We start from the raw sequence: 22,100 nt of genomic DNA, 5'->3' as shown, positions 1-22,100 counted from the left end.
GCGCAAAGAATCAATAGACCAGATTATTTATAGCCTCGAAGGGCTAGTATGGTGGCTAGCTAGCGCTAGTGTCAGCCGCGCCGGTACCCAGGTGCTGCCTTCTGGTGAAAGCTGCGGGTACTGCAAAAACTACGGAAGGGAAGAAAATAACTGCATTTGTGGTGCATGTTCACATGTTGTGTTTTTAACGTGTTCTTGTCCCACCTAGACAAAATATATTAAACTTTTACAGAGGATGAGGAAGTGAAGGATAATAGGTAGGCATTATCTGGCGCCGTCGCATGTATGTTTTGTCTGCAGTGACCCTTAGTCTACGCTGAATTTATTTCTCTAACCAGCTACCGCTTTTCCCTTAAAATACAAGGATACGTAAAGGTTACGCTCCGTCAGCCAAGTCTTTCGCGTTCTCCGTTTATGATTTTCTTCGAGCTCTTTGAGTTAGGCATCACACGCAGGAACGTGTATTTCTTTTTTTTTCATCGCTATGTTCGGCCTTCTCCATGGCAAAGCAGGATTACGGTGTTAACTTTAGAAAATAATCCGTTCATTTGAGAATTCTCGAAATTAATGATTATTGTATAAATCATTTGAAGACCTGCAATTCTTCCTTGCTAGTGAAAGCCGAACCCTTTACTTTGATATGCCAGCTTCCTTTTGAATTTTTACGTTGTCATAATTATTTCTCTCTGACTTGTCTTTTTTAAGCTTTTATCGTTTTGTTACTTCTACTGCCTGTTTCTTGGCCAATCCTCCCGAGTAGTGGGCAAGCGTCATTAATTGGGAGCACGCAGGCGGCCAAATAAGAGAAACAATGGGCCCGGCGGTTGGCGAGATGGTGCTCCGTTTCGCGCCATCAAGAACACGCGGTTGTGGAAGAAAGCCGACTAGTTGTTTTCGTAAGTCGGGTCCAGCTTTTAACTTCTGTACGTGAACATCAAAGCGAGAATAGGGTAGGAAGTGAATAAATACTTGAATACAATAAAAAAGAAAACAGACAGAAAGATTTTTAAAAAATCTACGCTGCATCATTAAAAGCGACAGAAGTAATAAAAACAAGGTCTCACCGAGATTTGAACTCGGATTGCTGGATTCAGAGTCCAGAGTGCTAACCGTTACACCATGAGACCAAAGTTCCGACGCCGGGAATCGAACCCGGGCCTTCTGGGTGAAAGCCAGATATCCTAGCCACTAGACCACGCCGGAGATGGCGTCAAGCGAGCGAGCACTGCAACCGGTTTCTATTTGCGGCCTCCGTGTTTCATCGCTGGCTTTCGCTGCAGGCAAGTGTCGTGTGCGCATTGGTAGCAACTTTGTAATTAGCTGCACTGGCGGATACACAGCGTGGGAAAGAGGTGAGGAGGGGGCTGCGGATGGGTTGAGTGAAATAGTTAAATTCGAACAGAACACATTTAACGACGAATGTATACTTGGTTTTTTCCACAGCGTCGTTGTGTTTTATTGTTTGATAAATGTTTATTGTTTGATAAATTTTATTTATTTATTTTATTTTGTTATTATTTATTATTTTTTAGACTGATCGTTCTTCCGCGTATTGTAAAGCTTTATGTAACTATGCACTTATGCATCTTGTGCTTTACTTGGCCTTTATTGTTATCATTTATGTATTTATTTGATACTACAGGTTTTCTTCTTTTTTTGTAAAATAATGTCTTGTCATTTCCTGTACGCTCGCACCATCCCCACCTTCCCATAAAGAAATTGGTTTTACTTGCAAAAACCACGATATGATGATGAGGGACGCCGTAGTGGGGGACTTCTAATTAATTTTGATCACGCGGGGATCTTGTCTTGTCTCCCAAACTTTGGCTCATAGCGACTACGGGGGATTGGCCAAGAAGCAGGCGGTTTCAACTATGTTTATGAGAAATTTAACAAAAACTAAATCTGCGTAGCAGTCGTTAGAAAAGTACTCTTAAGAATTTTGAGGTAAAATAATTTGTTCATAAAGAAGTTAAATAATAGGAATATTTTATAATTCTACAAATTCAGCACGGTACTCTTTTTGTATCTCTAATGAAATTGTAAATTGCAAGAAAAGCATCCTTGTGGCTGTGTCCCAGTGAATCGCCCCAAAACAGAGAATGGTTGGCGAGGTGCTAAGTTTTCGAAGTGAAATTTCTAAGAGATTTCTTTCTCATAAAAATCGGTGGCACGATAGGAAAACATGCTCAATGGAGTCGGATTCATTGCAAAAAGAACACAGAGGGGACACAGCGAGACCAGACCTGTGTAAGTAAATATTTAGAGGCGGTATATGGCATCTCAATTTTGTAATGGAAACTTCCAATGGGCTTGAAGTACACCAATTATTATTCCATGGGAAGCAAATATGGTGGAAATCAGAAGACAATGTTAAAATAGATTTTGCGGAATTTTGCGATTATAGAAATTTTTGTACCTAGCCGCGGTGACATAAGCTGATGTCGGCAAAACAGATATGACAGGGCCATTAAGTGATGCTCGTGCGAGTGCATCAGCCATTTCATTCAAGTGCAAACCACGATGTCCCGGTACCCTATACAAGTATATTTGCCGCAAGTACGAAGGAACCGTTGAACTAATTTTTTGCAAAATTCTTGAATTTGACGAGGTTGTAAGTGCTGTGCTTACAGGCAGTGAGTCAGTCACAATAACAGCTAATTAATCGTTTTGGGGAATCTTTCGTAGGTATAATATAATCGCTATTAGTTCTGCCTGAAAAATGGGTTTGAAGTCGGGAAGGAGAGAAGAGTAAGAACATTGAAGAGATCCAGAGAAGATCCCCACTTCTGCCTTCTCATTGCACAGGGAAGCGTTGGTAGCTGTTATGTTGTCAGTAGCTAGCTGGTTTAGGTGGTCTTTTAATATAATATTTAAATGTCTGCTGGGAAATAGTTTAGCATGATTTGGAAATATGTCCTCGAATTCAATTTTGAGGTCGGCTTAAGGCATTATTCTAATGCAAAAATTTGACGTAATGACACATCCAATTGTAACTGTGCATGCACAAATATTTTCTGAGGACTGTGTAATCGCGACCACAATATGTTAAAAAACTCAGACGCTTCAGTGAAAATATGTATTGTCCATGTCTCTTTGAAAACTCGTAAATTAAAAAAAAGTCTGAAATGTAAGCAGGTGGAATCTTCAATCTAGAGTGGGTATATTAGCTTCCTGATATAACACAGTGTTGACAATGAATCTAGGTATCCCAAGGAATAATCGTAGAGATGTTCTTTGTATCAGAGGTTTATTTTATAGGCGGGACCACCGGAAAAGTACACGCAACCGAAATCTAATATGTGCCGAATATACATCTTATATATTATCAGTAAATTATCCCTGCGTAGTCCAGAGCGACGGTGACTGAGCCGGTGGAGCATAGCTACGGCACATTCTGCCTTTTTTGTGATATGTTCAATGTTAGTGCGCCAGACGAGCTTGCCATCATATATGACGCCAAGGTATTTCACCGAGACAACTTGAGGAATGGTTTCCTGGTGATATTGGAAGGATATATACGGAAGGCATGACACACGGGCATATTTGCATTTCGTTTTCAACGAAATCTGGCCCCCGCTCTCGGGCTTAGCCGCCCAACGCCAAAGCCACTACCATGGCGTGTTCCCCCCATTACGCAATTCCTCTACGGGCCTGTAAGGTATTTTTAAATATGCCCTCCCCTGACTCCCCCCTATGATTCTGTTACAGCGAGCTTGGCAATCCCCTGTTGTGGGTATGTTCTAATGTCTGGGATCGTCATCATCATCATTGCCGTTGTTCCCGTCACGATGAGTAAAGCGGTATAGGCGCGTGTCAGGCGTCGCCACCTCGAGCTACCCGCTCCGGGCCCGACTTCAGCCACGGCGGCAGCTTCCATGGATTCTGGAGACCAATCGGTGACGTTGCGGCCTCCAGGGAGCGTGCTCGCCGACTGCGTCGAAAAGAGGTCCTGCTTCACCGATCAGAAGATGGTCAAGTTGTCCTTCCTGTGGACAATCACAAATTTCAGCCTCTGCCGAGAGGCCACTGGGCAAGCGCTGCTCAGTTCGACGTTTTCCGCAGGTGAGCAGAAACCCGTCACGTGGCGCCTCAGGCTGTACCCGAGAGGCGCCAGCGAAAAGTGCGCGGAATACGTGTCCGTCTTCCTCGTGTCCTACAACACCAGGCGGGTCTCTGCCAAGGCGACGTTCTCCGTCGTCGATGCCAGAGAGGACGAGACTAACAGCCGACAGACCAGGACACGAATCTTCTCGCGCCGCGGCGACAGCTGGGGATACGAAAAATTCATCGGCAGGATGTCTCTGAAGCAGAACGGCAGGAACCTTCTGCCCAACGACACTCTCACGCTCAGGTGCGAGCTCATAGCCTTGGAGAGTTCGGCGAGCGCGCCTGGAACGAGCAGCGAGATTGCTTCGAGCACGCTTCCCGAGTGCCGCCTCTCCGAAGACCTGGAATGGCTCCTGGAGAGTAAAAATTACGCGGACGTGACGTTTAAGGTGGGCGACGAGACATTCCAGGCTCACAGGAGCATCTTGGCGGCACGGTCACCGGCGTTCCGGAGTATGTTGGAGCACCCGATGGAGGAAGAGGTAGTCGGCGGAGTTGTCATCGAGGACGTCGAACCGGACGTTTTCGCCGCCATCCTGAGATTCCTCTACACAGGGCGCGTGCCGGCGCCAATAGTGAAACCCGAGTCTCTCTTGAAAGCTGCCGACAGGTACAACATGGACCTACTCAAGATATCGTGCGAGCTGGCTCTCATCTCCCGCCTGACCGAGGAGTCGGCCGCGGACACGTTGATTCTGGCCGAAAAGCACAACGCCGTCACGCTGCGCAACGCCACCCTCGATTTCATCGGCTCGAACGTCGACGCTGTAGCTGAGACTCCCGGACGGGATGCGATCTCCAACCGCGACATCGATCTGCCCGAACAGCTCTTGACGGCGGTGATCGATAAATCCGATGAGCCGTCGGCGAAGCGGACCAGGAACTCTTGATTAGGCCTACAGCGAGCTCCTGTCAAATCGGCCGTAAAATTCACCCTGAACAACGCGTTGCCAGACCTGATATGTGCCGCATGGCGTGATGAGTCGTAAAACGCCTATTAAACACGCATACAGGTTTCTATAGAAGAGGGTATATCTGTGTTTAAACTGAATGTCTGTTATACATAGAGAGTGCAAAATTTGTGGAATAATGAGTGAAGCAATCGATTGCAAATAGAACTTTCGCGCTTTTAAATTCATTTTACTGATTTTCTGTCGCCACGGTATAGATTACTGACATTTCTTATCATTCAGTGCTGCGATTGGAAAAAAAAAAAACTTGACTGATGTCAGCACGCGAAGGTCTTTTGCTTTTACTCCTTCGAGGTTAAATGCTTCCTAAAACTGACAACATTACAATGCCCTTTCCAAGTTAGTTCTAAACTATGTTATCGTTATTTCCACAATTTTATAGCGTACATTTCTATCTCTTAATACGTAGCTATTGTTATGCCATTATCGCCATGCTGTGGTCGTTCCGTGGTCGTCGTCATGCTGTTATTCCGTCTCACAAAACGTGTGGACAGTAATTTGTGCCATCAGCACCAAGTACCATTGTCGGCGTCAGAAGTTTACTTCAGAGAGAGATGTATATGTATGCAAATTTTAATAATTTGCTGGAGACGTTAGCCTGGCTGACCGCCTGGCATGTTACTGCAGGTGCTTGCTGATAATTATGATACACATAGCGATCAAATCAACCCACTAATAGCACATACAGTCGCAGTATAATTATTGGTAAGGTGTGCGGCATTTGGTGGGAAATGCTTGCTCTTTTGCGGGTAATAGTCATGACTTTGGCCTTAACAGCATTCAATGTTAGGTGCACCATTTAGAAAAGCAAGTCAGGCGGCAGGATGTGACAGTCATCAACAGTGTGAATTGCCTTAAAAATCTTTGTCATCGGCTATAGAAGGAATGAATAATGCTGAATGGCGGAAAGAACGTCATCAATGAAAATTTTAGAAAGGAGTGGTCCCAATACTGATCCCTGAGGGACGCCGCTAGTTGTCACGTAAGAAGCACACGTTTGGCCATTGACGTTAACATAACATGATCTATCAATAAGATAACTCCGCAAGAGGTTTACAATTGACGATTGAACACCAATGTGTGTAAGCTTGATCAGAAGCAGTGAGTGGCTGACGACATCAAAAGCTTTGCTGAGGTCGCAGTAAATGGTGTCAACTTGCCCCCTTTAGAGCACCGGCGAGATCTGTGTCATGAACGTGTGAGTGGAGTGCAGCGGCCCGTAAGGAATCCATGCCGATTCGGGATCAATGCGTTTTTCACAGTAAAACGCTATATGTTGTGAAGAGCAAGCTCAAAAATCTCAGACGTGGCACAGAGAAGAGAAATCGGGCTATAATTTGAGACATTGGTTCTACAGCCAGACTTTTATACAGGAAAAACACGAACAGTTTTCCACATGTGAGGCAAAGTGGAAGTATTCAGAGAGTTATTAAGTATAGATGCCTTTACTGGTGTAAATATACTGCCGTAAGCTTTTAAAATTGCGGAGGGGATGCCATCAGGGCCGCAGGATAGGGAAGGCTTCGAGCGCTGAAGGCATAGCTTTTCATCGAACAACACAGGACTAGATGTAGGAGCCGTTGTGTGCTGCTGACTGACACCAGAGTTGAAAACTGAAGGTTTATATACGGAAGAGAAATTGGCAGCACAACAATCCGTGACTGCTTGGACTTCTACTCCTTTAGAGTCGAGCAGGCGAAAACACTACCCGCGATTACTATAGAGCGCTTGCGAATATACTTCCAAAATTCCGCCGGCCGGTCGGAGGCGCTCTTCTCCAAGAATGCAATATAAGAGTCATGATCCCGCTTATAGAGGCGTTTCCAGAGAGTTCGAAAAAAGCGGAATTCTTCTCTCCACTTATGAAGCGGAGAGAAGGATGCCTTTCCCCATTTTAATAATAATTATATTAATTCATTAATACACACCTAAAAGCAATACAAAGAAACGGGCCTGTCTATGTCTATGAGGTACTTGTGCGACTAGGTCCAGCAGAGTCGGTACAGCGATGTGGTTACTTGTTTACATAATGCATTTTTTTACTAACTTCCCGACGAATAGTTGGTAGAATTACCAGTTAACAGACACTGACATAGCTAACACAGATACAAACGCATAACTAAAATGAGGAATGAGAACAATAATTCAACATTTCGTCAATAATTTCTTCAACCGTTTGTTTGAAGTTGCACATAAGACAAATCATTAAATATTTTTGGGATGTAGTGCAGTATCATGAGCAACATTTTTAATATATTTTTTAGTAATTTATCAATCCGATTTTCCAGCTCTGCCATACCTCTGCACACTGTACGCTAGTGCGTGAGCTATCAATAATAATAATAATATTAATGATAATAACAATAATAATAATAATAATAATTGTAATTTTGTTGTTTGTTTTATGTGCTCGCGTTATGTGCGTCATTTCGCGGTTCTTATGCGCGAGTGATGCGACACTTTTTTACCATGAACTGTACTTTTCATTCCTCTCCCGACAATTCTTTGTATTCCTTTCAGATTTTTATTTGTAACATTGTTTTGCAAGTACGTTATTATTGTAAACATTTTGCGCTCTCATCTATCGGAATACTGATACATGGTTCTTTATTTTATGTGTCATACCTCAATAATATTATTATTACTTATTATTATTATTATTATTATTATTATTATTATTGTTGTTGTTGCTGCTGTTGTTTTTCGATAGCATTAACATATTTTTATTGCGATATCAATTGTATAGACACTCCAAGCGGATTTCTGCCGTCGGCGTCGCCGTGAGGTTCCGTATAATGTCCACGGGCGATAAAATTGTCGTTGCGCGCCGTACGCTATATATACGAGTGAATGCGCGCGAGGGACGCACGCTTTCACGGAAAGCGAACGCACGGCGGAGAGCAAACAACGTCTTCGGTCGTGTTTTCGCCGCTCGTTCCGTTGAAGCGACAGACCGCACGAACCTTCGCTCGCTGCTAGCGCTTGCTCATGCCAGCGTTTTGACAGTGGTTGTCTGCGGTCATTGAGTATGATTTATTAATATTTGCTTGGGCGCGCTGACACCAGGCTTGTTAATTAAGTTAGTAAGCAAATGTGTCCAATTTTATGCAGCCGATAAATCTACTTCGTATAGCTCTCTACTAATTTGCTATCGCAATTGATGCTTCGTCTTTCGGGCGAAACTGCGACTTCTTTCATAAACTTAAATTTCTCGTTCTTTGTTATTGCGATAGCAATCATATGGACACTTCAACCGGATTTCTGCCGTCGCCGTCGCCGTGAGGTTCCGTATAGATAAAATCTTCGCCGCGCGCCGTATGCCCGAGCGGGAGCGTGCGGGGACGCGCGCTATCACGGAGAGCGAACGCACTCAATCTCCCACGCGCAAGCAAGGAAGCGGGAAGCCAGCGCCGGAGGGAGCAGGAGCGGGGGGGGGGGGGCGCACTTCTACTCTGCCAACAACCCCGCTCTCGCTCGCCCGCACCGTCTCTTATCTCCACACGGCTCTGACCTTTATGCGCTGTGCATTCGCTGCTCAGTTTCCGTTGAAGCGACAGACCGCACGTACCTTCGCCCGCTGCGGCGTATGCGCTTGCTGCCAGCGTTTTGATCAGTCGTTGTCTCCAGTCATTCAGTGTGATCTATTCGTGTTTGTTTGTGCACGCTCACACCACGCTTGTTCATTCAGTTAGTAATAGTCGGGCCACATTTTCCAACGCACGCTACACATGCAATGCTGCCCGGATCGGCAGTGCAGCACTACAGGTGTGTCCCTTCGCACGCGCTGCCCACGGGAAGCGCTTCGCATCAACACCACCGTTTCACACGTGCCTTCTCGTGGTCATCGAGTTTCTCTTCATGTCGGTCTACTTAGGCCGCAGCACACATGCTTACTTAATCAGCTCATGTTTACTACAATTCATATTGCTACCAAAGCCGCTCACCTTCTTCGTATGACATTGCTGTGCTGCTATCGCATTCATTGCTTCGCCCTTAGGGCGAAACTGTGACACTTTTTTTTCAGCTTAGCATCTCAATCACTCTTTGGCAGGCGAAAGGTTTTATTCTATTACTCACTGCAGTGACGTGTCAGTCAATAATTAAGTCGCCACCGAAAGCCACCCAGAGAGTTCCTGCAGTTTGAAGCAGAGTTTCGATACTCCGGCTGCAGACGGCTGGAGCGGTTGCTCGCCAGCCGAGGTTTCCCCCTCGTGTGTTCAATCAATAAGATTTTTCTTAATCGAACGGTAAATTGTTTCTTGTTTGTTTAACCGCGTGATCATGTTTAAGCTTCATAGAATTTTTAAAGATCGCCTGTGGCAGACAGTGTAATTCTTGATCTTGAGCTGGATTATCCGAAGAGGCGGACATTACCAGTACGAGAAATCGAAACACATATACGACTAAATAAAGAGAGTCAGAGCCCTTCTACCCTGTGATGTGGGAAGCCCAGCGAAGCTGGCGCTCTGGTGGGATTTACTATGTTGGGGTTTAGCTATGTTGGGGATTTGCTATGTTGAATTTGGCTACAAAATGGTAAACCAACCCCTTCGCTACGTACTCGGGAAAGAGGCTTCAGTGCCGGCTCCGAGTAGGACAATGGGGATTTTTTAACACTTAGACGACTGCTATACAATAGCCCGGCTCTGAAAGCACTGGCTCGGTGTCCACGGGCGACGGCGTTCCTAGCGCGTTCCTCACGCTTTTGTAGACGTTCCCAGACAAGCATCCTTGACCCACAGGGGTATTCTGTAAGAGTCCACCTATTGGACCGTCCACTTCGGCTGTCGCGATTGGATCCAGCTGCCCGAGCGAGAAGGAACCAGCCAGTCTCCTGGCACTAGGTGCACTCTTAAGCCATTCAACAGCGCACTAGCTGGACTCTTAAGAATATCCCCCCAAAGCTCCGTATATATACAATCAACGCTAACGCGAACTCCTCTCACACCCCACTCCTCCGCTGACAAACGTTTTTCGTAGACAGGCGGGAGCCCGGAGAAAGCCGGCGGCACAGGCAGCCGAGGCCGGCCGGGCTGCGCGCATGCGCCGCAGTCGGAGATCGGGCACACATGCGCACAATCATGCGTAGCAGCCGCCTATCTCTCCCTGGCCATCGGGCCGCCGCGCCGCGCCCTCCTCGCCTTCCTTCCATTTATCAGCGGCCTTGTCAATAGACGCACGCGGAGCAGCCGGAGGGGCGAGGGAAAGAGCGCGCGTCACCAGCCGAGGCGGAGAGACGCAAAGCAGCGCCGCCGGCCTAGTCCCGCTAGCCTCCCAGCAGGGCTCAACTCTAGTCAGGCGCAGCTTCCAGCAGGCTTGCCGCGCTAGACTGACAGCCGGACCCAACTCTACTCAGGGTGGAACGCAGCATTAGCGGCAAGAAGTTGGAGTGGCGCCCTCTATGTGTGACATCACGGCCAGGACGGCGCTCGCTCGGCTGCTGCGCGCGCTCGTTCCCTTCGTGCATGCTTGGGGTATTGGTGGCTCGAGCTGTACTTACTGAAGGATATGACGGCTTCTTTTTACTGTCATGCCTGAACGGCAGTCTCCTCATAACTGCGAGTCGTGAAAATTTGCGGCGTGGATATGGCAAGCTATGTAGCATTAAAGGGGTCTACTGATTTTGCAATGTGTATATGCGCAGTGTCTACCCATAAACTGCGTGAAAATAATGTCGGCAATTTCACCACACGAAGTTCTGTATCATGCTCCGCAAAACACTTAACATATCCTTAGTGCTTAGCTATGAGACATGGCATTTTACAAGGAAGAAAAATCTTGGTCAATATTATAAATGCGTGTTAGAAGGAAACTGCCCAGCGAATCTTTTATGATTCTTATTACTATGGGGAGTTGTTCTAGTCAAATATGGCTACTTAATAATGCGTAAAAGGAAGATTTCGGCGCGCATTTTGCATGAAAACGTTTGCTAATACTTTCACCGTTCACTCAAACAGGCACCCAGAAAACGCATTGTTCATGGCTGTTAACACGACGGCGCGTCACGTATAGTATACATATACTTCACGAATACCTTAACAGCAATCACCTGAAAGAGCAGTTTCGTGGTTAAGATCGAGAGCCTATCAATTGCACCCGAGAAAATGTTTTATAGTGACCCTCAGTTGCCTTTATCGACATCATGCTACAGCCCTTACGAAACTAAATCTACCGACTGTGGTTATGGCGAGGCATGCATTATTCGCGAAACCCATCAGTTCACTACAACTTCGAATTGAAACCATGAAGCAGTTCTTTAAGCGCCAATTGCAATGCCTAAGGTATACTCGAGGCTATACAGCGCAGCTAAGGCTGCGCTGAAGAGGAAAATTCAAACGCCTTCTGCCTCACCATGTCTCGATCCTGCGTTGTCCAACTACACAAACTGAGAACTATTCGCTTCGTGAGTACATAAAGAGAACCTCACATACCCCCTCATAAAGAAGATACCACAAGCCTCAGATGAATTCACTTGATTTTTGACCTCCACAGGGGAATAATGATATCTTCAATAAGCCTCATACTGCTAATGCATGAGGCTTCGGCTTCTTTCTAGCTGCAGCCGTACGGTCCAAAATGCATATTTCACTAAAAAAAATTGGGCCGAGGAGCCTGTGTCAGTTCGCCAAACAGATTCATGATGTCTTTTCCTCAAGAAACAAGCAGCAGTAAATTGCACAAGTGAGTTGAACGTGTAGCACGGAACAGTGAATAAATATTGGTACATTCATTTGCGTATTCTGCAAATGGCTGTAAGCCTCAATTAGCTTTACTTCAAATTACCGCCACTTGAAATTAACCGGTGAGGAACTGCCTAATTTTGAGAAGCAGTTAAAGGAACAAGGGGTGCTGGTTGAATCTAAACTGCACTGTCAGGTCCTCGTGTTCCTGCCGAGCGTTTCAGTGAAGAAATGAAAAATGAGATACTACACCATGAGCTACTGGTCATAAGCATACAGGCTTTAATGGGTTAAAATCAATGTAAATGTAGCAGTCATATGCAGCAGACATAGTGAAATGCTCGTTGCACCACTGCAGATATGTTATCCTAACTGGATTCTTATGTGCTATATCTATGCGTTTATGCTTTTATTAGTCACAGTGCTATTTATGCTTTTTTATTAGTCCCTCAATCTGCAAAGTCTAGTTCTGCGCATGAAAAACAAGCAATGGGCTGGTCTGAGCTTCTTTGGCTGGCACTGCAGCGCTGCCCATGAGAAATAAATTGTCGTCTTGGAAATAAGCTCTTTGAATAAGTTTGCGCGAATGATGACGTCGTAAAAATGTATTTGAGATGACCGTCATAAGTATACTAGCACAAGGAACGACAGCGAACAAACGGAAACACTGCAGAAAGCGCCCGGACAGCGCCCGAACGGCAGCAGACGACAGGGGCGAGTCCGTGCCCTGACGTCACGCGAGCGGCGCTCGCAGCGCCCCTGTAGGTCGTTCTCAGGGCTAACAACAGAAAGTCGACTGGCGCAAGAGGAGAGATCGCGGGGGCTCAGCCGCCGGGAGAGAGGAGGAGCCGTGCGCTCAAAAAGACGACGATGCTCGAGCCAATGCTGCTGATGATAGTATTTTTCTATACGTGGACACGATCCTCGGTAACCGAGCCCTTAACAGCTCCGCTGTAAAAATCACTAATTAACTTCTTAATAAGTATTTTGCGGCACATTTTGCAATTGCGAATTGTAGCCGGTGAGTTTGCAAGAGGAAGCACTTGAAGTGAGCTTCAAGGAGAACACCCGTTTCGAAATTAGATTTCCCAAAATGTGGGAATAAATGCATGGGAGTTCAGTGCTTCAATCCATAAAAGAGTGTTTTGTTATAAAAGTTAATGGAACCGGCAACTTTCATGGCGCTTATCTTCGAACTGGTGTCATTCTGGAAATTAATTCCGAGTGGATATGCCTTGCAAATCACCGGCTGCAATCGTAAACTGCAATATGTGCCTTAAAGTAATTAATTAGGAAGTTAACTAGTGAATTCACGTTAATTAGTTGAATATGTGCTTCGATTGCTTGTACAAGTAATGTCCGCCTCTCTGAATAATTCAACTCACGGACTAGAATTAGGTTATCTGCAACAGGTAATCTTTAAAAAATTCCGTAAAACTTAGAAATGATCCCCCCGCATATTGTCTAGCTTAGTGCGAATAGATTTGGAGATGAGAGTCGGCATTTGTGTTCGTATTGTCATGCCGTGTTCGTGTTTTTATAGCGAATCTGTATGTGGCTAGCCGATTCGTCCGTCTGTCGCCTGTAGGCCGAAAACGGTCATCATGCGCAATGGCTCCAGCGTCGTCGTCGTCTTCCAAAGCTGGCTCCGTAGCCGCTCATCATTCCAGCGTAGAATTTCACTTCTCTTCTGTGGTCGTAATGGGGAGGCTGCATTTAAGGAGGCATGAGCCATTGCTTATAGGGGTATGAGTCATTGACTTACGCGACGGACAGATTTAATTTTGAAGAACCGCAAGCAGCAAAGCGACGACGGCGCACTGCGGGCACACCGTCAATGACGTTGTTCTCTCCGTCGCAGCCGAACGTGTGCGTAACCTCATTAGGAAACACAAAGACGTTGCCAATAATTGAGAAATACTTTAATGAACCGTGGGGATTAACCCAGAGATAAACACCGGGGCCGCACGTTTCAGCTTCGCTGGTTAACCATCTGTACGGAGTGCTTGGGTGGTAATTTTTTTTTCTGTGGCTCTGTTTCAAAGAAATGTTTATACACCTGTGCTTGCAGTGAGTGCATTTTATTTTGCATGGAAAGTGGCGTTATAGGTTGTAAGCAAGACAGACGTTCACAGGAATGTGGAGGCTTGAAGCGATGACCAGTGGTCGAACAGTGAATGTCGCCTGGAACCAACGTTTAGACAAAGGGACTTTTTAACACGAAAGTGTTTTATGCCGGGGTCCACCAAGACTTCACTGACGTATTTCCGTCACGGATATGACGTTCTTACAATGTACACGAACATAATACAAAGAAAGAAACCAGAAGAAAAAGTTCCACAAACATGCAAAATTTGGAAATCGAACCCACGACCTCTCGGTCCGCGACGATAGATCACCGAGCGTTTAACCCATTGCGCCACAAACGCATTTGCAGAGAGCTACACAGACGCGCCTTATATATCTAACACTCCTCCGTGTACCCGCGCTCTTGCTCGGGGCGGTGCCGCCGCCTACGAGCAGAAAAGAGAAGTACTGCATTATGACACTAACGCGCACCGACAGTGAACGCTTCGGTGGTCTCAGGACTACGACGCCTCGATGCCAGCATTCGAAGGGACGCTGGCATCAAGAAGCACTACCAACGCCACCTAGGTGGCGTTCACCGTACTCAGCACAGCGGAGCGTGGCCTCCGCAATTAGCTCTGAAAATGTTTCTGAAGTTGATCGCGGAGGCTGCAATTACGACGCGCTGTACGCGCTGATTTGACTCGGTGACGATTCAGTTACGTGCTTTGTCTTGCGCGTTGTATTAGTGTGTCAGTTACGTGCTTCGTCTTTCGCGTTGTGCTAGCGTGTGCAGCGTAGTGCAGCTTCCATATGCACGACGGTTGCTCATGGTCATCGACGTTGGTAGTCGTGATGGAGGAGACGTGCCACCAGGCGTCAGCGTGGGTGCATCAACGCCTAAGGGCGCTTTAGCCACAAAACACCAATAGACATTATATATCAATGTGCAATAAACATTACACTACTTCTGTGAAGACACGTTTCACTTTCGTGTTCTATACCGATTCCTATATAAGAGGGATCAACCACATTTTTTCATGAGAGCAAGTACCCTTGTCGAAACGTTGGCTCCAGCGACGTTCCTTGTTATGATATGTAGTTACTTTACTTGCTCGAAGGTGACATGACCGTCAGAAGACCCCTCTACGTTGTTCTTCGATCACTGTATCCGAGTTTCGAAAGGTGCGCCATATTGGGACAAGTGTCGTTACGAGTGAAGAGGAAAATCAGTGGAGTGCATTACGCATCTGCGCACCACGGACGTAACGCTGTGTCAGATGGGCGGTGATGAAGGCATCACTAGAACGGGTCGTCCAATTTTGCGCGCATCGAAAGCATTAGAAGACTTAGGCGGCAAACATATTTCAGAATATTAATTTCCGTTGTGGTTGAGGACAACTCTGTCGATCGGTTGTTAATAAACGCAGTTTCTTCAATGTTTCATGCAGGTTTAGCGGTGACTTTTTATTACACGCATGATACCTTGTCTTCCGTATAGTGAAAATGAAGTTGAGATGGAAAAGTAAGAACGCGCGACTGAGTTAGAGCACCGACATTTGTAATTAAAGTGTAGTAGTGCCATGAATAAACTAAGTCACACTGCTTAAATTTAAGCAATGTGACTCACATTCTATATGTTACACGTCGGTAGTAAAGCTCACCTCCTGCAGCATCACGACAACGCGACATTTCCGTTTGTCTTATCTTAATGAGGAAACAATAAAGAAATTCTATATGGCGCCCTCTAGCTTACAGCTTATAAGCCAAATTTTCAATGGAACATCCTTTTTAAACAATTTTATCCTGAAAATTAGACATTATTTCGGTTGCGCGTGGCAAACACTAATAGGAAATAGCATGGAAATGCTCTGGTATATATAGCTATAGCAATACACGTTCCGGCTAGCTGTAACTTTAATTTCCTAGCTGGCTTATTGTATTTCAATTTAACCCATATACATGTAAACGAGAGAACGAAATCTTTAAAACATACCTTTCACGTAGACCAGGCACAAATGTTCGTTGTAAAGACCAGGGTTTCACGAAACATCGTCTGGCAAGGGTAAGCAAACACGCCACGGACAACAGAAAAAGAAGAAAGTTTATGACGAAACGTCATAAACATTTTTTTTGTAATGTTTACAGAAATGTATCCTTTCTGTCGTGCATGGCTACTAATTTCTACGTTTGTCAGAATATTGTAATTTATTGATGAATTAATACGCTGAATTAGGTATTTTGAAAACTTAGGAATGCAGTACTGCTAAATAGATTATGTGAAATGTTGTTTCTCTGTGTGTTACAAATCGGGCTATCACGTGAAAAAAAACACTGCAGGCAATAATGAAGCATTGTCATGGTAACTGCACCAACAAATAAGAGGACAACATGAAGATACAATGCAGCCATATTAACGGCAGAGGCATGAGGAGCAACTAAATCCGTATGAAGAAAAAAGGAAAATCAGTTTTAATCACATATACAGCTCATTTCATGCGTCTCGCTGTCCCCGGAAAGCAACGAAAAAGCATGAAGCACGGACAATACAGGATATTTCACAAAAGTGCCCGGCAAAAGGAAACCTCCGACATCCACTACAAGAACACCATTCCAAAATTTGCACATGACGTGCTCAGGCGTGCATGTGTTGCTTGTTGAACATATGTGCTCAGAAAGTTGCCACGCACGCACGCACACACGCACATACACACACGCGCGCGCACGCACGCTCAATGTTGGCAACATTAAAACACGTCATGGCTATATGTGCGGCTAAGTCACTGTTGTGACCTGAATTTATCGCCATAGATCCTTGCTTCTTCATCGTGTAGGGGAGAAACTCTTCATGAACGCTTCGATTTGCGGCCTGAAATTTCGGAGCGTAGGGCCAACGAATCGGTCGTAGAATGCTTCCGGGACTTTGACCTGGATGAAAAAGAAAATTAACGTAGCTTGCACTGGAGGCACCTAGCTAGTCCTCGCTTTTGGGCAGGCTAAGCACTACCATGACATCCCCAGCATTTTCCGGAATTTATTGATTATTGATCGATTATCGATTAGCTATTCATTGGCTATCGATTGGCTATCGCAAGATATTGGCTACGTAGTTGGACTAGGCTGAGCACTGCCAAGTCATCCCCAGCATTTTCGGGAATTTATTGATTATTGATCGATTAGCGATAGATTTGCTATCCGTTGACTATCGATACTGATTGGCTTTCACTCGCACATACAGCACACGGCGCGCGGCGACGATATTATCGCCGTTGAAGCTTATACGGAACCTCAGGGCGACGACAACGGCGATTGCAAAAATGCGCCTGGAGTGTCCATATAATTGAATAACAGATACAAACATAGCTTCCGGAAAATGCGTGAAGTATCCTAAAAATGCTAACTCGTTAAAAGTTGCTTAAATTCTGTTACCGCCTAGGTGCTCTGATCGTGAATTCCAGTGACGAAAGGAACGGCGTTTCCTACTTAAGAAAGCCATTCAATGATCACTGTTCATTTTAGGACCACAGCATTAAGGCACCATAGTTGATGATGATGATGATGATGATGATGATTTATTGGCATCCCTTTTGAAACGGGGCGGCGACAAATAGTCACCTAGCCTGCTTGATTTAATCAGGTATACTATACATGTTCTTTATGTAGCATTTTTGTATACCTCTCATTATTTTTCTTTTTCAAAAATTTACCTTGTACCGCTGCCTATGATTTTAAGAGATCAGGTCGTATCCATCTTTTCCCTGCTTTTTTTCCACCAGTACTCTAATCGTCTCTTGCTGATCTCTACGGCTGATCTGTTTATGTTTCCTTCCACTTTAAACCCAAGCGCTTCTGAGAGTTGCACGTTACCTACGGTTCTCGCTGGGTGGATCCCGTCGCATTCCATTAGGATGTGCTGAGTGGTCTCTGGATCTTTATTGCAGCATGCACATGTCTCATCTAGTTCCGAATATTTGTTCCGGTATGTTTTCGTCCTTAGGCAACCGGCTCGAGCCTCAAATAGCAAGGCACTGCCCTTTGTGTTATCGTACAGATTTTCCCTTCTAATTTCTTTCTTCTCATTCTTGTAAATTTCCATTCTCCTTTTCGTTTCCATTCTTTGCATCCAATTCACGGTCTCTATTTCTCTCACTTTCTTTCTGATGACCCCTAGTTGTCTATTTACAGTTTCGATTATCCTGTACTTGGTTGCCAACTTCCTTGACCTCTTCCTCCATTCTGTGTCCACGCTTTTCATGTAGAGATACTTGTGCACTTTAGCCGCCCATTTATTTTCATCCATGTTCCTGAGCCTTTCTTCAAAACTAATTTTGCTTTGTGCTTCTCTGACTTCAAAAGAGGCCCAACCCATGTCACCATGCACTGCCTCATTTGTCGTATTACCGTGTGCTCCCAAAGCCAACCGGCCTACTGATCTTTGGTTAACTTCCAAACCCGCCAATATATCCGATTTTAAGCATATAATAGCATTTGCGAATGTTAGCGCTGGCACCATTACTCCTTTCCAGATTCCACGCACCACCTCATACTTATTGTGGCCCCACAGTGATCTGTGTTTCATTATTGCTGCATTCCGCTTCCCCTTTATTTTCAGATTATCTTGGTGGTTGCTTGAGTAATTCTTTCCTTCGTTTATGTGTACGCCGAGGTACTTATATTGCTTCACTATGGGTATTACTTGCTGTTGAATTGACACCACGAAGTTACTCGTGTGTTCATTAAAGATCATAATCCCTGATTTCTCTGTGCTAAACTTAAGGCCTAGATTTGTCGCTGCGTTCCCACAGATATTCGCAAGTTTCTGTAAATCTTTTTTATTGTCTGCTAGTAGCACAATATCGTCTGCGTACATCAGTCCAGGGGCCTTCTGTTGCACCATTTGTCCATTAACGCATGTAGGATAAATCGAAACCTAATTCGCTGTTTTCCAGTCGTCTTTCTATGCCCTTGACGTAAAGCGTGAACAACAATGGTGACAGAGGGCATCCTTGCTTACTGGGCACTAGTAGCGACATCTGGGTTACTGGGCACTAGTAGCGACATCTGGCGGCTCTTCGTCTAACCACAATCTCTTATAGACACGTTTTCCTGTTCCATGCGTGCCGTCAAAAAACACTTTAAAAGGCAACCTGTTCACTATTACGCCGCTGGCAAACGTTTACACCAGGAAAGTACAATGCACCTTGTTATAGTGATAACATCGCTGTGTTGGCCTGATTGATCTCAGCGCCACCACGTGGCGCCACCGATCCGGCCACTCAAGTTTGCACCTCCGCTGACCCGGTAAGCTAGGAACATCATTGAGTATGCTAAAACACAGGACATGTGGACAGTTGAAATGCGCAGTAGTGCGCGTAGGCGGAGGGTATACAGCTTTAGAGTGACTGTTGCGGAGCGAAAGGCGATGAGCAGGTATGATAATCGAGTGAGCAAGAGAGGAGTGATAAACTTGTGGCAGAGAGACAGGCGCACTATTTTTCTGCGTGACACAAGACTGGGAAGATTAGCCGTATGTTTTAGATCAGTGACGCTAGAATAGAGTGAATAATATGAGAATATAAACCTAACAGCACGGTTTTGAATGGACTCAAGATATTTTTGTAGGTTAATCTGGTGCAGGTCCCAAACTGCGCATGCGTATTCCAGTTTGGGTCGAATAAACGTTTGGTACGTCAGCATTGTCGCTGAGCCAGGTGTGGCGCGCCGCGGAAAGCGCCATCTCGTTTCTCTAGAACAAACAAACTGCTCCGCGAAAGGAACAATCGCGGCCGGGCGGGAGGGGCGCCGCGCGCACTTTGAAACACGGCTCTGAGTGCGTGATTCGGATGACGCCCACCAGGACGTCTTCTTTATGGGGTTTTAGGTGCTAAAACCAATTCTGGTTATGAGGCACACCATAGTGGAGGGCTCCGGATTAATTTTGACCACCTGGGATTCTTTAACGTGCACTACAACGCAAGCACGCGGGCGTTTTTGCATTTCGCCTCCGTCGAAATGCGGCCGGGATGCGATCCCCGCCGCAACGCTGCTGAGTAGCATTGCGCTGCTCAGCAGCCCAACGCCTTAGCTAACTGACCCACCGCGGCGGTTGGAGGGGGAAATAAACTTTATTATATATAGAATGGAGGGGAAATGGAGCCCAGGCTGGACAGGGAGACTATAGGCCGGGACCCAGGGAGGCGCAACACTAGCCGACCACTGTGCCAGCCTTGATTGAATGACCAGGTCTGTAGATCGCAGTGTCGATTCCCACACCTCCGGTGAGGGAGCTTGCTTCGTGAGCTCTCTAGGGGACTGATTGCTGGGGCATTCCCATAGATTGTGGTCCTGGCTCACCTCTTCCAGGCCACAACATCTCCATTTTGATACATTATCATCTTTGATGATGGCAGCTAGGCGCCTGGGGCTTAAAACGCTATGGGTTTGCGCCCGCCTGAGAGTTGAGGCCTGCGCATGCGTATGGGAGCCGTGCGGTGGCGGATAGAGTCGACGTTCTTCTCTGTAGATGTTCAGACAATCACCGTAGCTTAGGGCTACCCTTTGGGAGTCCGGTACATGAGGCTGACCCACCACCTGGTTGGTTCTTGCTCGAGCAGCAAAGTGGGCCGCTTCGTTTCCCGGATTTCCCGTGTGGGCGGGAACCCAGATGAGCTTGATCTCTTGTTGTAGTGGTATTAGTATATTTTGTGCTGTTGGGATGACAGACCCAGACATATAACTTTTAATGGCGAACATGGAGGCGGATACGACGAACCGAGTTCCCTCGATTGTCGTTCCTAGAGCAATCGCCGCTTCCTCGGCTTCCGTGATTGAGTTTGCTAGAATCGTCATTGACTGAAGCGTTCGGCCGAGGACGTCAGCTGAAGCTTTAGCGTATGTCTGGTCTGCCTCGTGAGTAGCATCAACGTAGGCTGCAGGTTTATCATGCAGTCATTTCATTAGTGTGGACGCGCGTGCTTTTTGTCTTGTGGTGTTGTGGCTTCCCATATTCTTAGGTAGGGGGGGATTTTCATTTTACCCTTGATGCAACTGGAGATTCTGATTCTCTCGGTCAGGCCCGGGACCGACTGTAGGTCCTTGTTTTTAAGGACCTGTTGTCCTTGCTGAGTGCAGGAGAGGCGCCATAACTGCGACGCTCTCTGCGCTTCGCTGATCTCTTCTACTGTGTTATGGACTCCGAGCTGCTATAAGCGGTGATTGCTGGCCAAGCTCGGTATTCCGAGAGTCGCTCTGTAGACTGATCTTATCATGCCGTTGATTTTGTTTAGGTCAGTCTTTCTAAGGTATAAGAATGGGCATGTATATCATCATCATCATCATCATCATCATCATCATCATCATCATCATCATCATCATCAACCTATATTTTATGTCCACTGCAGGACGAAGGCCTCTCCCTGCGATCTCCAATTACCCCTGTCTTGCGCTAGCCTATTCCAACTTGCGCCTGCAAATTTCCTAACTTCATCACCCCATCTGGTTTTCTGCCGACCTCGACTGCGCTTCCCTTCTCTTGGTATCCATTCGGTAACCCTAATGGTCCATCGGTTATCCATCCTACGCATTACGTGGCCTGCCCAGCTCCATTTCTTCCGTTTAATGTCAACTAGATGCTGTTCTATTGCATGGCGTATATGCTATTCTACAAATGAAAGCTTGAGCCAGCCTGTTGGCATCCTTCTCCTTGAGGCTGAATTTTGTTCCAGTCACTCTTCTTAGTTGCCCCGTCATCTGACAAGTTGTGGTCTGTAGTCGTTTAATCGTTTCTTGATTCACTAGGTTGTCCTGTAGCAGCAGCCCGAGCACCCTTTTGGTGGAGACCACTGGGGCGATAGAATTGCTGACTGTAATTTTGAAAGTGTCTTTGACTGCTTGAGGTATCTTATCGCTGATAAAGAGCTCCGACTTTGCCGATGAGCAGACTAATCCGTTGCATTGGGCATGAGCTTTCGCAACCTCTGCAGCTCTTTAGAGTGATTCTATGACATCTACTCTGGAGCCCGCCCTAATCCAGATGGTCACGGCATCGGCATATATCGCATGTCTCATATGCGGTATGCGGTTGAGTTTGTCTGGGAGTCCTCTCATACCGCGGTAGGTGCCGCAGGACGTCGAGCAGCGTTTGAGGGCCCTAGCGGAAGAGAGTCTCCCAACGCAGATGCGTTACTGTCGAGATTTCTGAAGAATACAACGATCGTCTCCTAGATTACACGTTGGATGGGCATCATCGTAATTGCGCGTGAAATACGATACG

At 46.0% G+C, this 22,100-nt stretch overlaps 1 protein-coding gene and 2 non-coding genes across 3 annotated transcripts; 1 reads left to right on the top strand and 2 right to left on the bottom strand.

Annotated features, from left to right (window-relative positions):
* Positions 1–1,055: 1,055 nt before the first annotated feature.
* Trnaq-cug (transfer RNA glutamine (anticodon CUG)) lies at positions 1,056–1,127 on the bottom strand. The gene has a single exon. It is a non-coding gene; the product is annotated as a tRNA-Gln (tRNA).
* A 4-nt stretch (positions 1,128–1,131) lies between these two features.
* On the bottom strand, positions 1,132–1,203 carry Trnae-uuc (transfer RNA glutamic acid (anticodon UUC)). The gene has a single exon. It is a non-coding gene; the product is annotated as a tRNA-Glu (tRNA).
* A 2,636-nt stretch (positions 1,204–3,839) lies between these two features.
* LOC119448401 (speckle-type POZ protein-like A) lies at positions 3,840–5,228 on the top strand. The gene has a single exon (XM_037711724.2). The coding sequence runs from the start codon at positions 3,879–3,881 to the stop codon at positions 4,998–5,000; it is 1,122 nt and encodes a 373-aa protein (XP_037567652.1). The 5' UTR covers positions 3,840–3,878; the 3' UTR covers positions 5,001–5,228.
* The last annotated feature ends 16,872 nt before the right edge of the window (positions 5,229–22,100 follow it).

The sequence above is a fragment of the Dermacentor silvarum genome, chromosome 4, assembly GCF_013339745.2.
Source record: "Dermacentor silvarum isolate Dsil-2018 chromosome 4, BIME_Dsil_1.4, whole genome shotgun sequence".
NCBI lineage: Eukaryota > Metazoa > Arthropoda > Arachnida > Ixodida > Ixodidae > Dermacentor > Dermacentor silvarum.
Note: the sequence above shows the minus strand (reverse complement) of the source record. Positions and strands in the feature narration are given on the sequence as shown.

Bases quoted from the DNA above. Each gene is read 5' to 3' on its own strand.
- LOC119448401 (XM_037711724.2), top strand. From the start codon at position 3,879: ATGGATTCTGGAGACCAATCGGTGACGTTGCGGCCTCCAGGGAGCGTG.